The sequence below is a fragment of the Staurois parvus genome, unplaced genomic scaffold (genome assembly GCF_062004578.1).
Source record: "Staurois parvus isolate SC_StPar_1 unplaced genomic scaffold, SC_StPar_1.0 ptg000582l, whole genome shotgun sequence".
Taxonomy (NCBI): domain Eukaryota; kingdom Metazoa; phylum Chordata; class Amphibia; order Anura; family Ranidae; genus Staurois; species Staurois parvus.
Genome location: NW_028318378.1, coordinates 1347528 through 1362592, shown reverse-complemented (window position 1 = coordinate 1362592; position 15065 = coordinate 1347528). Strand labels below are relative to the sequence as shown.

Genomic DNA, 15065 nt, shown 5'->3' with positions numbered 1-15065 from the left:
AGCTCTGACTTCTCTTTCTCTCTATTCAACTTGGAGAAAGTTTCATTCTGCCGTTGCTCTTGAAGCATCATGTGGATCTCCCTGCCTACACTGACTTGGTCACGCCGGCCACCTGAAACCCTCAGCCCCAGCTGCCTGGTTTTATGAGACTTAAAACATTGCCTCACATTGGGCCTAGTTGAATTACCACTGTACAACATGTCTTCACTAAGACAGCCAGGAATGTCCCACTGCCAAGGATGAACTCGGTTTATAGTCCTAGAGTGCTTCCTTCCCAGAAGGAATTGACACCTGTAATTCAGAACCTTGGACCCCTATTGTCACTGGATCATCTTTATTGAAGTCTACCAAAGCTCTCTCGTGTGTGGCCAAGGTATCCCCCATGTCCACAGGGACCTCAGTCTCCACTTTGAACTTTCTGGCTGTTTTTGTTCAGATATCGATGCACTCTGCCCTCAAAGGCTCTAAATGGTCCCCTGCATATTATGTCTGTGATTGGCCTAAAACTTCTATTCATGCTGGCCATGTTGACCTTGTCACTGTCTCTGAGAATTCCAACAGTCAACCTCTGGTTGGGGTCATTGCAGTCTCCTGAAGTGGACACAGATATACCGGGGTTGTTTCAAACCTTATAGACGTACTACCCATCATCTGGAGAATCAGACTCTTGTTCCAGGCCTTGGGTTTTTTAAAGGTCACTGTTGGGCAAGGTTGCTCATTTCCTTTAGGGCAGGGGTGTCAAACTGGCGGCCCTCCAGCTGTTGCAAAACTACATGTCCCATCATGCTTCTGCCTTTGGGAGTCATGCTTGTAACTGTCAATCTTGCAATGCCTCATGGGACAAGATGTTTGGCAACAGTTGGAGGGTCACCAGTTTGACACCTGTGCTTTAGGGTTTTAATTCCTCCCTTTATAAGTCAGAATCATTCTCCCTTCCTCATCTTTCAGGGTGTGTAGGGTGCCAATGGATTACACTCATAATTTAGACTTCCTTTTTCAATTGTAACTCAGTCCTTGTCATCAACCCCTCATGCCTGGGAGACTAAACGTGGGGTGAAACATCCAAATGGTCTCTCTAGACCAAGTACTTCCAGATATTACCTGTCTGCCTTTTTGTCTGAAAGGGGCAGTTTATTCCCTTCACCATGAAAGTCTTCACTTGCAGGGGTGTCCCCATGTCTGGGGCTCCAATCTGTTTCCTGAGAACAGTTCCCGTCTCATCAAGCATCCCCTCCATGACTTGGTACTCTGACCTGAGCTCCACTGGAAATCCCTCACGTGTTGAAGAGTCTTCCCCTATGGAATGGTCTGGGAGTTTTCCCTGTGGTAGGTCTAGTGGCCTAGTCCCTATGCTGTACTGCACTGAGAGTGTTACGTTTCACTATGCTGTCCTCCTTGGAGATAAGAATTTACCATCTGCTTCTCTTCTGATTAAGTACCTGAAAGCTGTTGATTTCCCACCTGGCAGGAAGATTTAATTGCTGGATGGCCCTGTGCTCATTGTCAGCATTATTGCTGCTAGTTCCCCCAGCAGGTAGGGGGTCTGCCTGGAGACCTTTGTAGGACCTGGTCACTGGAGGTTAAGTTCTCATTTGATGACCGATGTGCAGTTCCTCCAGACTCCTTCCCTTGCTCCTGTTCCTAATCAGGTAGACAATCTAGGACCACTTCCCCTCTCCTCAGCTGAGGATGCTTTGTTGGACCATGCTCCGTGATTAGATGTCAGCAGTTTTGCTTAGAGGCACCAATGAGTGTTTAGGCACATGGGTCCCTGTGCATCCTTATGACCTGCTGTTGTTTTGTGCACCATATGAGTTGCTCTCTATATCTTCTCTTTGCTTACCCCTGTGGAGGTGTCTTGGCACTTTCTCCTCTTCCAATCAAGCCCTTAGGTACCCTTATGGTTCTTTCCTACCAGCCTTCAAGAGCTGGCTGGCTGTCTAATATGAAATATGAAGGATGGGACATTCTGGATAGTCTGTCTCTCTCTCTTTGATATGAAGGACGGGACATTCTGGGTAGTCTGTCTCTCTCTGACAGGAAGGATGGGAGATTCTGGGTAGTCTGTCTCGGTCTCTAATATGAAGGACAGGACATTCTGGATAGTCTGTCTCTCTCTGATATGAAGGACGGGACATTCTGGGTAGTCTGACTCTCTCTAATATGAAGGATGGGAGATTCTGGATAGTCTGTCTCAGTCTCTGATATGAAGGATTGGACATTCTGGGATGTCTCTCTCTCTCTCTGATAGGAAAGATGGGACATTCTGGGTAGTCTGTCTCTCTGATAGGAAGGACGGGACATTCTGGGTAGTCTGTCTGTCTCTGATAGGAAGTATGGGACATTCTGGGTAGTCTGTATCGGTCTCTGATATGAAGGATGGGACATTCTGAGTAGTCTGTATCGGTCTCTGATATGAAGGAAGGGACATTCTGGGTAGTCTGTCTCTCTCTCTGATATGAAGGACGGGATATTCTGGGTAGTCTGTCTCTTTCTGATATGAAGGATGGGACATTCTGGGTAGTCTGTCTCTCTCTGATATGAAGGTCGGGACATTCTGGGTAGTCTGTCTCTCTCTGATATGAAGGATGGGACATTCTGGGTAGTCTGTCTCGGTCTCTGATATGAAGGATGGGACATTCCGGGTAGTCTGTCCCCTCTGATATGAAGGATGGGACATTCTGGGTAGTCTGTCTCTCTCTGATATGAAGGACGGGACATTCTGGGTAGTCTGTCTCTCTCTGATATGAAGGATAGGACATTCTGGGTAGTCTGTCTCTCTCTGATATGAAGGACGGGACATTCTGGGTAGTCTCTCTCTCTCTCTGATATGAAGGACGGGACATTCTGAGTAGTCTGTCTCTCTCTGATATGAAGGACGGGACATTCTGGGTTGTCTGTCCCCCTCTGATATGAAGGATAGGACATCCTGGGTAGTCTGTCTCTCTCTGATATGAAGGACGGGACATTCTGGGTAGTCTGTCTCTCTCTGATATGAAGGACGGGACATTCTGGGTAGTCTGTCTCTCTCTGATATGAAGGATGGGACATTCTGGGTAGTCTGTCTCTCTCTGATATAAGAGGTAGTCTGTCTGATTTTGGAGGTTTCTGTTTTATTATGTATACCTTTGTTGTTATCTCTGTTTCTTTAAGACTTTTCTATCTGTAGTAAAAAAACTTTTTTAAACAGTTGGTTGCATAAGAGTTAGGTTTATTGTTTCTTACTTTTTTTTTAGTTATTTTTGCACTTCCCTGATATCTCTGTAAGGTAGATAAAATGCAGGAATGGGTATTAGGGGACATTTCTCGGGGCTGCAGTTCCTCTGAACTCCACAAGATGGTGATCTTATTTTTACCCAGACAGGACTTCTCTATGGAATACAGACAGGAAGTGATGTCAGGTACAGACAGGAAGTGATGTCTGGAACACACAGGAAGTCATCTGGAAAAAAAACAGGCTGTGCCATGCGGTGTGAAGGATATTGGAGACATTGGTGGACATGGCAGCAGAGGGGGTAATAAGATGTTATGTTCTATTTATACCCAGTGACCCCCCTTCATGTCCGTCCTCTTCCTCCATAGTCACTGTGACGTTTTTTATCTCCAGCACATAATACACACATGTTGATGATACAAATCAATATTTAGAAGGACACAAGGATCTCTACAAGGACGTCATGATGGACAATCAGCCGCCCCTCACATCACCGGGTAAGAGGAGACTTTATTGTAAAGGAGAGAGCAGTACGGAGGATCCACCTAGATCCCCCATCATCTGATAAACACATAGAAACAATGGATTCAGTCAGTGTGTGTGTTTCCTACAGATGGATCCAGTCATGGGAACCCACCAGAGAGATGTCCCCGTCCTCTGTATTCCCGGGATTCCACACAGGAAGGTCACACCATCCCTCACCATCATCAGGTAGATGATGACAATTATTGGTAGTTGTGATTTATACACAGCATGTTTGTTACAATGAATGTTTTATTATATCTTTCAGAGTGGAATCCTCGGGGATGATAATATTGATGTTAAAGAAGAGTATAAAGAGGAGGATGAGGAGTATGGAGTGATGGAGGAGTTTTCAGAAGGACACAAGGATATGATGGAGCCACCTAATACCAGGAACCCACCAGAGAGATGTCCCCGTCCTCTGTATTCCCGGGATTCCACACAGGAAGGTCACACCATCCCTCACCATTACAAGGTTGGTGGGATGGAGCATCTAGAACATGGATTCATAGAGACAATGTGTGGAGTTTTTTTTATGTGACCTTACATTTCACAGATGATATTTTCTCTCATTTTCTTGATTTAGAGTGGAGATCCAATCGATATAGAATTTGAGGTGAAAGCAGAAGAAGAAGAGGCGTATGTGAGGGATGATCAGCAGTCTATGGAGGAGGATGGAATAACGGGGACATTTATAGAGGAGGACACTCCTACAGAGATCAGCACAGGTGGGTCATGAACACTAAATCCATTCCTCCACCCATACTGCTCACTGATTGGTCCAGAGTAGGGCGGGGACTGGGTGATATCAGCCTGTAATCCCCTGGTCACTTTCCTGAGCTGTGTTCCCCATCCTGTATTCCTGGATTTCTCTCGGATAATCTTCCTTCTCTGTGCTGCAGACACAATTTATGTCTCTAGACTGGATTTATGGAGGTTCTGGGGTTCAGCTGCTAGCAAAATATTCATTTTTACCATAGACGTTACTAGACCCAGGCACCTGGGGTGTGTGCTTTTGATCTTCTGCCCCATGCCCGGGTCTAGTAAGATCTCTGACAGAACAATTCTCCCAGGGTTACTTGTTCTGTTGTCTGCTGGCTGTGCCGGGTGGAGGGATATGTCTGTAGTGTCTCAGACCCAAGTCACTGAGTGCAGTCTCAGGAGATGGGAGGCAGCGGTGTGGGACCTACATAGTTACATAGTTAGTCTGGCTGAAAAAAGACATTCCATCTAGTTGAACCATTAAAGATAAAAGTTATAATCCGACACCCACAGCTGATCCACCAGAAGGCAAAATCCAAGCAAAGCACGATCCGATCTACTCCTGCAGGGGAAAAAATTCCTTCCTGACCCCCCGAGAGGCAATCGGATATTCCCTGGATCAACTTTCCCTATAAATGTTATATCCAGTTATATTCTGTGTATCCAAGAAAGAATCCAGGACTTTCCTACAGCAACCCCCCCTTATGTATTATACATGGAGATCATATCCCCCCCTTATGTATTATACATGGTCATCATATCCCCCCTTATGTATTATACATGGAGATCATATCCCCCCTTATGTATTATACATGGTGATCATATCCCCCTATGTATTATACATGGAGATCATATCCCCCCTTATGTATTATACATGGAGATCATATCCCCCCTTATGTATTATACATGGAGATCGTATCCCCCCCTTATGTATTATACATGGTGATCATATCCCCCTTATGTATTATACATGGAGATCATATCCCCCCTTATGTATTATACATGGAGATCATATCCCCCTTATGTATTATACATGGTGATCATATCCCCCCCTTATGTATTATACATGGAGATCATATCCCCCTTATGTATTATACATGGAGATCATATCCCCCCCTTATGTATTATACATGGAGATCATATCCCTCTTATGTATTATACATGGAGATCATATCCCCCCTTATGTATTATACATGGAGATCATATCCCCCCTTATGTATTATACATGGAGATCATATCCCCCCCTTATGTATTATACATGGAGATCATATCCCCCCTTATGTATTATACATGGAGATCATATCCCCCCTTATGTATTATACATGGTGATCATATCCCCCCTTATGTATTATACATGGAGATCATATCCCCCCTTATGTATTATACATGGAGATCATATCCCCCTTATGTATTATACATGGAGATCATATCCCCCCTTATGTATTATACATGGAGATCATATCCCCCCTTATGTATTATACATGGAGATCATATCCCCCCTTATGTATTATACATGGAGATCATATCCCCCCTTATGTATTATACATGGTGATCATATCCCCCCTTATGTATTGTACATGGAGATCATATCCCCCCTTATGTATTATACATGGAGAACATATCCCCCCTTATGTATTATACATGGAGATCATATCCCCCCTTATGTATTATACATGGAGATCATATCCCTCTTATGTGTTATACATGGAGATCATATCCCCCCCTTATGTATTATACATGGTCATCATATTCCCCCTTATGTATTATACATGGAGATCATATCCCCCCTTATGTATTATACATGGAGATCATATCCCTCTTATGTGTTATACATGGAGATCATATCCCCCCCTTATGTATTATACATGGAGATCATATCCCCCTTATGTATTATACATGGAGATCATATCCCCCTTATGTATTATACATGGAGATCATATCACCCCCTTATGTATTATACATGGAGATCATATCCCCCCTTATGTATTATACATGGAGATCATATCCCCCCCCTTATGTATTATACATAGAGATCATATCCCCCCTTATGTATTATACATGGAGATCATATCCCCCCTTATGTATTATACATGGAGATCATATCCCCTCTTATGTATTATACATGGAGATCATATCCCCCCTTATGTATTATACATGGAGATCATATCCCCCCCTTATGTATTATACATGGAGATCATATCCCCCCTTATGTATTATACATGGAGATCATATCCCCCCCTTATGTATTATACATGGAGATCATATCCCCCCTTATGTATTATACATGGAGATCATATCCCCCTTATGTATTATACATGGAGATCATATCCCCCCCTTATGTATTATACATGGAGATCATATCCCCCCTTATGTATTATACATGGAGATCATATCCCCCCTTATGTATTATACATGGTGATCATATCCCCCCCTTATGTATTATACATGGAGATCATATCCCCCTTATGTATTATACATGGAGATCATATCCCCCTTATGTAATATATTATGTGTTCTTTTTGTGATTTGGAGTCCAAAACTAAACTGCATATTCCAGATGAGGTCTTACTAATGATTTGTACCGGGGGGGGGGGTGATATCTCTCTCTCTGGAGTCTATACCTCTCCTAATACAAGAGAGGATTTTGCTCACTTTAGAACACGCAGTTTTGCATTGCTGCCGTTATTAAGCTTTTGATCTACTAGAACCCCCCAGATTCTTCTCCACCACTGACCCCTACCCCCCCAGATTCTTCTCCACCACTGACCCCTACCCCTCCAGATCCTTCTGCACAATTGCCCCCCAGATCCTTCTCCACCACTGACCTTCCCAGATCTTTCTCCACCACTGTCCCTCAGATCTTTTTCCACCATTGACCCCCACAGATCCTTCTTCACCATTGTCCTCTTCAGATCCTTCTCCACTGTTGACTCCCCCCAGTTGTACCCCCCTAGTATGTATGATGCATATTCTTAGCCCCCAAGTGCAGAACCTTACATTTATCACCATTAGCCCTCATTGGCCCCATAGCCCCCCAATTACACAGAGCATTGAGGTCGGCTTGTAAGTTGGAGACATCCTGTAAGGACGTTATTCCCCGGACAGCTTGGTGTCATCTGCAAAGACTGAGATCCCCGACACCATATCGTACATATAGATTCCAAAGTAAGGGTCCCAACACTGAGCCTTAGGGTACCCCACTAATAATACTGAACCCTGGGGTACCCCACTAATAACACTGAACCTTGGGGTACCCCACTAATAACACTGAACCCTGGGGTACACCACTAATAACACTGAACATTGGGGTACCCCACTAATAACACTGAACCCTGCGGTACCCCACTAATAACACTGAACCCTGGTGTACCCCACTAATAACACTGAACCTTGGGGTACCCCACTAATAACACTGAACCTTGGGGTACACCACTAATAACACTGAACCTTGGGGTACACCACTGACACCCCCAGACCATTCAGAGTATGAATCATTAACCACTACTCTCTGAATACGAACTTTTAGCCAGTTTTCTATCCTTTTATATTCAGATTTTTCCAGCCCATAGACTTTACCTTACACAATAGCCGTGTGTGGGGAACTGTGTCCAAGTATACCACATCCACCGCCACCCCTCTGTCCAAGTGTACCACGTCCACCGCCACCCCTCTGTCCAAGTATACCACGTCCACCGCCACCCCTCTGTCCAAGTATACCACGTCCACCGCCACCCCTCTTTCCAAGTATACCACGTCCACAGCCGCCCCTCTGTCCAAGTATACCACGTCCACCGCCAACCCTGTTTAAGTATACCACGTCCAGGTTTGGGGGAACCAATCAGCTCCTGTCTAGTAATCCTCTTAGTCTTTGTATTTTAGTCCATGGCCGGGAGATGAGGAAAACCTCCGAGGATTGTCTCACTTTGTCTCCAGACTGGAAAGTAGAAGATGAGGACATCACACAGTATAGTCCAGGAGAAAACCCGGCTCCCTCCAATGTCCATCCGGCACCACCCAGTGTAGATGGACCATCAGATTCCTCGTATCCTGAGGAACCTCAGACTGTGCGGGACCGGGCCGGCCTTCCAATAGGGAAGAGCTTTTCCTGTACTGAGTGCGGGAAAGGTTTCCAGTGTAAATCCAATCTTAATAGGCATAAAAGATCTCACACGGGGGAGAAGCCGTATTCCTGTCCTGAGTGCGGGAAATGTTTTTCAGTCAAGTCCAATCTTTACACACATCAAAGATCTCACATGGGGGAGAAGCCACATTCCTGCCCTGAGTGCGGGAAATGTTTTTTGCAGAAGTCCGATCTTTACACACATCAGAGAACTCACACAGGAGAGAAGCCGTATTCCTGTCCTGAGTGTGGGAAATGTTTTTCAAAGAAGTCCAGTCTTCACAGACATCAGAGATCTCACACGGGGGAGAAGCCGTATTCCTGTTCTGTGTGCGGGAAATGTTTTTTGCAGAAGTCTGATCTTTCCACACATGAGAGATCTCACACTGGGGAGAAGCCGTATTCCTGTCCTGAGTGCGGGAAATGTTTTTCACAGAAGTTTGATCTTTACACACATCAGAGATGTCACACAGGGGAGAAGCCGTATTCCTGCCCTGAGTGCGGGAAACGTTTTTCAGTGAAGTCCAATCTTTCCAAACACCAGAGATCTCACACAGGGGAGAAGCCACTTTCCTGTCCTGAATGTGGAAAATGTTTTTCAAATATGTCCTGTCTTCACAGACATCAGAGATCTCACATGGTGGAGAAGCCATATTCCTGCCCTGAGTGCGGGAAATGTTTTTCAGAGAAGTCCTACCTTTCCAGTCATCAGAGATCTCACACGGGGGAGAAGCCGTATTCCTGTTCTGAGTGCGGAAAATGTTTTTCCGATAACTCTAATCTTCACAAACATCAGAGATCTCACACAGGGGAGAAGCCGTATTGCTGTCCTGAGTGTGGGAAATGTTATTCACTGAAGTCCCATCTTTATGCACACCAGAGATCCCACACAGGGGAGCAGACATATTCCTGTTCTGAGTGCGGGAAATGTTTTGTATACAAATCAGAACTTGTTATACATCACAGATATCACACGGGGGAGAAGCCGTATTCTTGTCCTGAGTGCGGGAAATGTTATTCACAGAAGTCCCATCTTTCCAGACATCAGAGATCTCACGCAGGGGAGAAGCCACTTTCCTGTCCTGAGTGAGGGAAATGTTCCTCACTGAAGTCCTGTCTTCCTTTACATCAGGGGTCCCACACAACCCTGGTGGTGTATTAGTGCCTTGAGTGCGGGAAATGTCTTCTAGATGAATGTTGCTGGACATCTCAGCTCTCATGTGGGGAAGAAGCACACCCTGATATACACCTCAGATATACTCCATGGCTGATCTTCATCATGGAAGAAACAGTCCATAAGGAGATCAGAGGTCCCCAAAGACATGGATGAAGTGTGGGACCGGGTCAGCCATTGATAAGAGAAGAATAAAAATGGAGTCAATGTTCTAGCAGAAGCTCTCACAAACACTTGGAGGTCTGATGGAGGTGTGGAAGTGTGAGGTCCTGCCACTGTGACAATGACACAGGGTCCTCCTGGCTGCTGTTTGAGAAGCTCCAACATGTAGTTTGTGAGCAGAGAAAACTGTGTTCTAGATTGTTAATGGATTTGGTAGTCCCGGGTTGGGACCCGGAGCTTGAAGGTTCCAGAGATTCTTGGTTGGGACAAGACCGTCTGTCCCATGTCCAGGCTTTGCTAGATGCCTGCAGCCTGTGTGAGTACATAGGTGGGCAGGATCGTTATAGGCCAGGTCTTCTGCCATTTGGAGACAGGACCCTGTCAGGAGAGCTGGGGGTTCCTGCTGGAGACTGCATCCCTTGTGAGGTGGGATTCCTTGACCAAGGACTGGGAAAGTCAGGACAGCTCCAAGAGTCTGGGGGACCTGAAGTGGCTTGTGAGTCCAGGGGGCTGGAGGGAGTCCAGGGGGCTGGAGGGAGTCCATGGGGGTGGAGGGAGTCCAGAAGTCAATGGAGGAGTGATCAAGCTTGAGGGGGGTGGGGAACCCTATGTAGAGGCCAGGAGTGGACCTGTGTAGTGAGGTGCTGTAACCAAGGCTGAGTAATCCTGAAGAAGTCCTAGTCTGGGGACCAGTGTACAGATCAGTGGTGCTGCTGAAGTGTAGCCAGGTGAGCTAGCATTTTCAGTTATCTGATGTGTTGACAAAGCTGGAAAATCCCCTGCGTGGGAAACCTTATGGTGTAAAGACTTTTGTTTTTCTTCTCAATAAAAGTGGGCTGCCGTGCCGATAAACCGCAAGTCTTGACTGACGTGGACTCACTTACAAACATCTACCACAGGAGCTAACAAACCCCCATATCACAGAGGGATTTCAGGAAAATACTGCATTGAGGCCACTAGATGGAGCTGACCATCATAGGAAATCATTGTGTAAAATAAATGATGGCCACAATGTATCTCGGCGGGGGAAATGCTCCTCACATTTGTCCAACTAACTTTCACTTGCAGTAAGTTTTTATTATTAAAGTTTTGTAGGATACATTGTGCAACTCGTACAAATGTCCAGAAGTAACCAACCCATGAAAACAATTCCAGCGTGCATCCGTAAATCATACAAGAGAATACAAGTGATGGATATAAAGATCAATGAGCGCGGCGTGTTACAAGATCGGGTTTACAGTAACCATACACATTGTAAGAATGGCAACAAGAGGATAATTAGGGAAGGAGAAGAGAATAAAATGAGGGGGAGGGGAATCTTGAGTTAGCCATAATTTGGGAGACACTCTTGGACTGGGTGTGAGAGTCGGGTCCTGCACAGAGGAGAGGCAAGATACCCAGTAACCAAGGCCTCCCAGGTCAGGGGGCCGAGAGAAAAGGAAGAGGGAAGGAAATAGAACAAGGTTCTAAGACAAAAAGAACAGATGGAGGACATTGGGGACCCCCTTACCAGAAACCTGGGGCCTCAATGCCTATAGCAGTGTGTAGATGTCAGGGGACATGGGGGGGTGAGTGTAATGTATACACGGGGCCCAGGTTTCTAAGAATTTCTTATTAGACATCTTTCTTGGATGACATCTTTGCTAAGATGGACTTCCACGAGGGGGCCAAGCTCTTGTTTCCAAGTATTGTTTTGCCGCTAGTAGAACATTTATAGCCAATTTAAATTGGGAACTTGTGAGGCCTGGGGGGCTTCAAATGCCATCGTACTAAGGGTTCCTGGGAAGGTGGCAGGTTAGGAATGTTTGTAGCCATTTTAGTACCTTTTTAGGATCACCCAAAAGAGGACAGCGAGGCAAGTGAGGGGATATGAAGTTGCTGGAATATTTATTAGAGTTCCAGGTGCAGAGTGTGTGACCCATCAAGAGGCTGATAGACGTAGGTCTGGATTTAGGAGGACTCCATGGGAGTGAATGGTGAGAAGTTTGAGAACAGAGCAATGCTTCTAAGTCAGCCCATAAGGAGCCATGTATTGAGGTGTAAAGGGGGGTTAGTGGGGTAATCTGGGCACCAAGAAATATTTAGTAACATTTGGAACACCCAAACCTCCTTGTTCCTTATGTATATACATAGCATGTCTTGGGATTCGTGGCCCTTTGTCTGCTCAGTTGAATTTAAAAAAAAATTTCAGAGTATAGGAGGAGATGGGGATCGGTGGGGGTGGGGATGGGGAAGAGTACGGAATAAGTAACAGAGTTTTGTTAAAATTGCCAATTTTCCATCGCTGATCCTCCCTATCCAGGAGAGGTGAAGATGAGTCCAGGACAGAAGTAGGACTCTCAAGTATTTGAAAGTGGGGATGTAGTTGGCCTCATGGAGTGTGTTGTACGAGCGAGGGAGATGAATGCCCAAATAATCCAGGTAGGAGGTGGGCCAAGGAATCTATCATTCTGTTTTACAGAGGAAAGGGAAATGTATGGAGTACAGAGAATAGGACTGGCAGGGAGGTGTTGGGTTGGACCAAAGTAAGCAAAAGATCATCAGCAAACAATCTGACTGTAACCAGTTCAGGACCGACCACCGCACTTATTATTATTATTCGGTATTTATAAAGCACCAATAGTTCACTCAGCGCTGTACATTACAATGGGAGACAATACATGAGACAGTACAGTAACAATACAATGCGATACACGAGGGGTTCGAGGGCCCTGCCCCTTAGAGCTTACAATCTAGGAGGAGCTTATACTGCGGCAGGGCAGCCCCGCTGTTCCAGATCACATACAGTACATGTACACGTGTGAGCCCACCACCCTGACTGTGCTGTCATTCAGTACAGCACAAGCCGATTATCAGGTCCAGGTCAATGATTTGTGGCCTGCACCTGCTGATCACCTGCACCTGCTGATCACCTGCACATCACCTGTACTGAATCAGAGATCATTCTGTGTCCATATTTATAAACACAGGAAGTGGAAAGGTACACTTGTGAAGAGGAGCACAAATATTACAAATTATTCCCACAAGCAGTTCAAAAAGGTGATCAACAATCAATAAACCAATTTATCAGTGAATTCAACTAAAACAACGCTGGCCACACCTAAACATACTCATATAAATGTGCAAAAATGTCAATAAATAGAAATACAGCGCCGAGCTTTCCTTAACTGCTTTAAGTCCTCCCTATAATAGAAATACTGCCACAGTGCGGACTCCCTGCACAAAATCATGTGTATATATATGTATGTGATTCGCGCTCCCGCAGTTGCCAGGGGAGCACATGTGCACACGCCTACCTGCCATTGCCGTGATTCAGTTCCTGACCGATCAATCATCATGTTCAGGCCAGTGATGTTCGGATCTGATGATCGATCCCTGCCCTATCAGAGATCTTCCTGTAGATGTGTTTACATTACACAGGTACAGGAAATGATGACATCTTCTCTCTCTGAGCACATTCCGTCCCAGAGAGAGAAGAAAGCAGATCCATGTGAGTAAAAGCACAACACACACAGTAAAATCACATTTAGGACACATTTAACCCCTTGATCACCCCCCAGTTAACCCCTTCACTGCCCTGTCACCAGTGTCATTAGTACAGTGTACAGATTTTTTGCTGATTACTGTATTAGTGTCACCAGCGACTTCACATAGCGTTAGCATCAGCGTCCCTCCTAGATGGTGTCAGATTGCCTGTCACTACATCAGTCTTCACATTTAACCCCTTGATTGTCAGGAACACGCTCATACACAATAAACCTCCATTGCTAGTATAGTGTCTGAGCGGATCAATATCTTTGATCAGATCAGAAATATGCCAGCGTTCACATTAGTATAGTGTCCCCAAAAATGCAGCATTAGCAGGATCAGCCCCGGCACCTGCCAGCACCTGCGTTTAGCCCCTATGCTTACCCCCCCTCTCCCCCAGCAAGTGCAGTGTCAGTAGGTCGCTGTCACAGGATACATTGCACACAAAATCGCAGTGTTCACAGAATCAGGCCTGATCTCTGCTAGCACTTGCAAGTAAATTTTTTTGAGCGGTTCAAGCAGTCCCTGACAGCCAGGTGCTCTTTTTCCTATGAATCACACTAGGTACCTATAAATATAGTGGCCAAAATATCCAACAAAAGGTACTCTAGTGAAGAGGCCTACAGGATTCTGAGCATGTCACATGAGTGTGAAGGGGAAGACTCACTTACACAATCAGCCTCAGAAAATGAACCTGTAGACAACAGCGGCACCCTGACAGATCGCTCAGACGATGGAGAAGAGGTTCCTGCTAAGATCGGGTGTACCCGACCCCATTCCCAGGGTGCTGAGGTGATACAATCTCATATGCAGCAGAGTGCCAGTATTAGTGCCATGCTACCTTTTGGTGAAATGGCAATCACCAGCGGCCTAGTACATCCTGGTCTTTCACATACCAGCACTGCAGTATCACTTGGTGACATGGTGAGTCTCATAAGTGCAGTACAAGCTGGTGAGGTGGTGAGCACAAGTATTGTCCCGCAGCGACCAAACATTTGCACACAGGCCTGTAGAGCCCCTAGTATCCTTCCAGATGTGCTTGCAAATCCCGATTGGCAGCCCACAAATTCTGCAGCACCAGCACTTCCCTCATTCACTGCCCAACCCGGAATTCAGGTGGAAACAGCAAATTTAACTCCTCCCCTTGATTTTTTGGAGCTGTTTTTCATGGAAGATCTGTATAAATTGATTGCGGATAAAAGCATTTTATATGCACAACAGTTTATCACCACCAACCCGAATTCAAACCTTGCCAGACTGTTCACATGGAAACCTATTATAGTTTCTGAATTTAAGGTTTTTTTGGGCCTAACCCTCAACATGGGCATTACTAAGAAAAATGAATTGCAGTTGTATTGTTCCACAGACCCGATTCATCATATGCCGTGTTCTTTGCTGCCATGGCCAGGCATAGATATGAGAATATAATGCGATTTACGCATTTCAATGACAATACACTCTGTCATCCTCGGGGTGACCCTGAATTTGACCGGCTCCACAAAATTCAGCCCCTCGCAAATCACCTTAACCAAAAATGTGCAGATGTCTATACTCCCCACCAAAAAAATCTGTGTTGATGAGTT

General features: G+C 45.5%; 1 protein-coding gene across 1 annotated transcript in view; it reads left to right on the top strand.

Annotated features, from left to right (window-relative positions):
• Positions 1–9778, top strand: part of LOC149450126 (uncharacterized) — a 100097-nt gene extending 90319 nt beyond the window's left edge. The window contains exon 4 of the mRNA XM_089692357.1: positions 8598–9778. Coding sequence (XP_089548483.1) covers positions 8598–9708 — 1111 coding nt within the window. The 3' untranslated portion in view covers positions 9709–9778. The remainder of the gene's footprint in view (positions 1–8597) is intronic.
• Positions 9779–15065: the final 5287 nt, after the last annotated feature.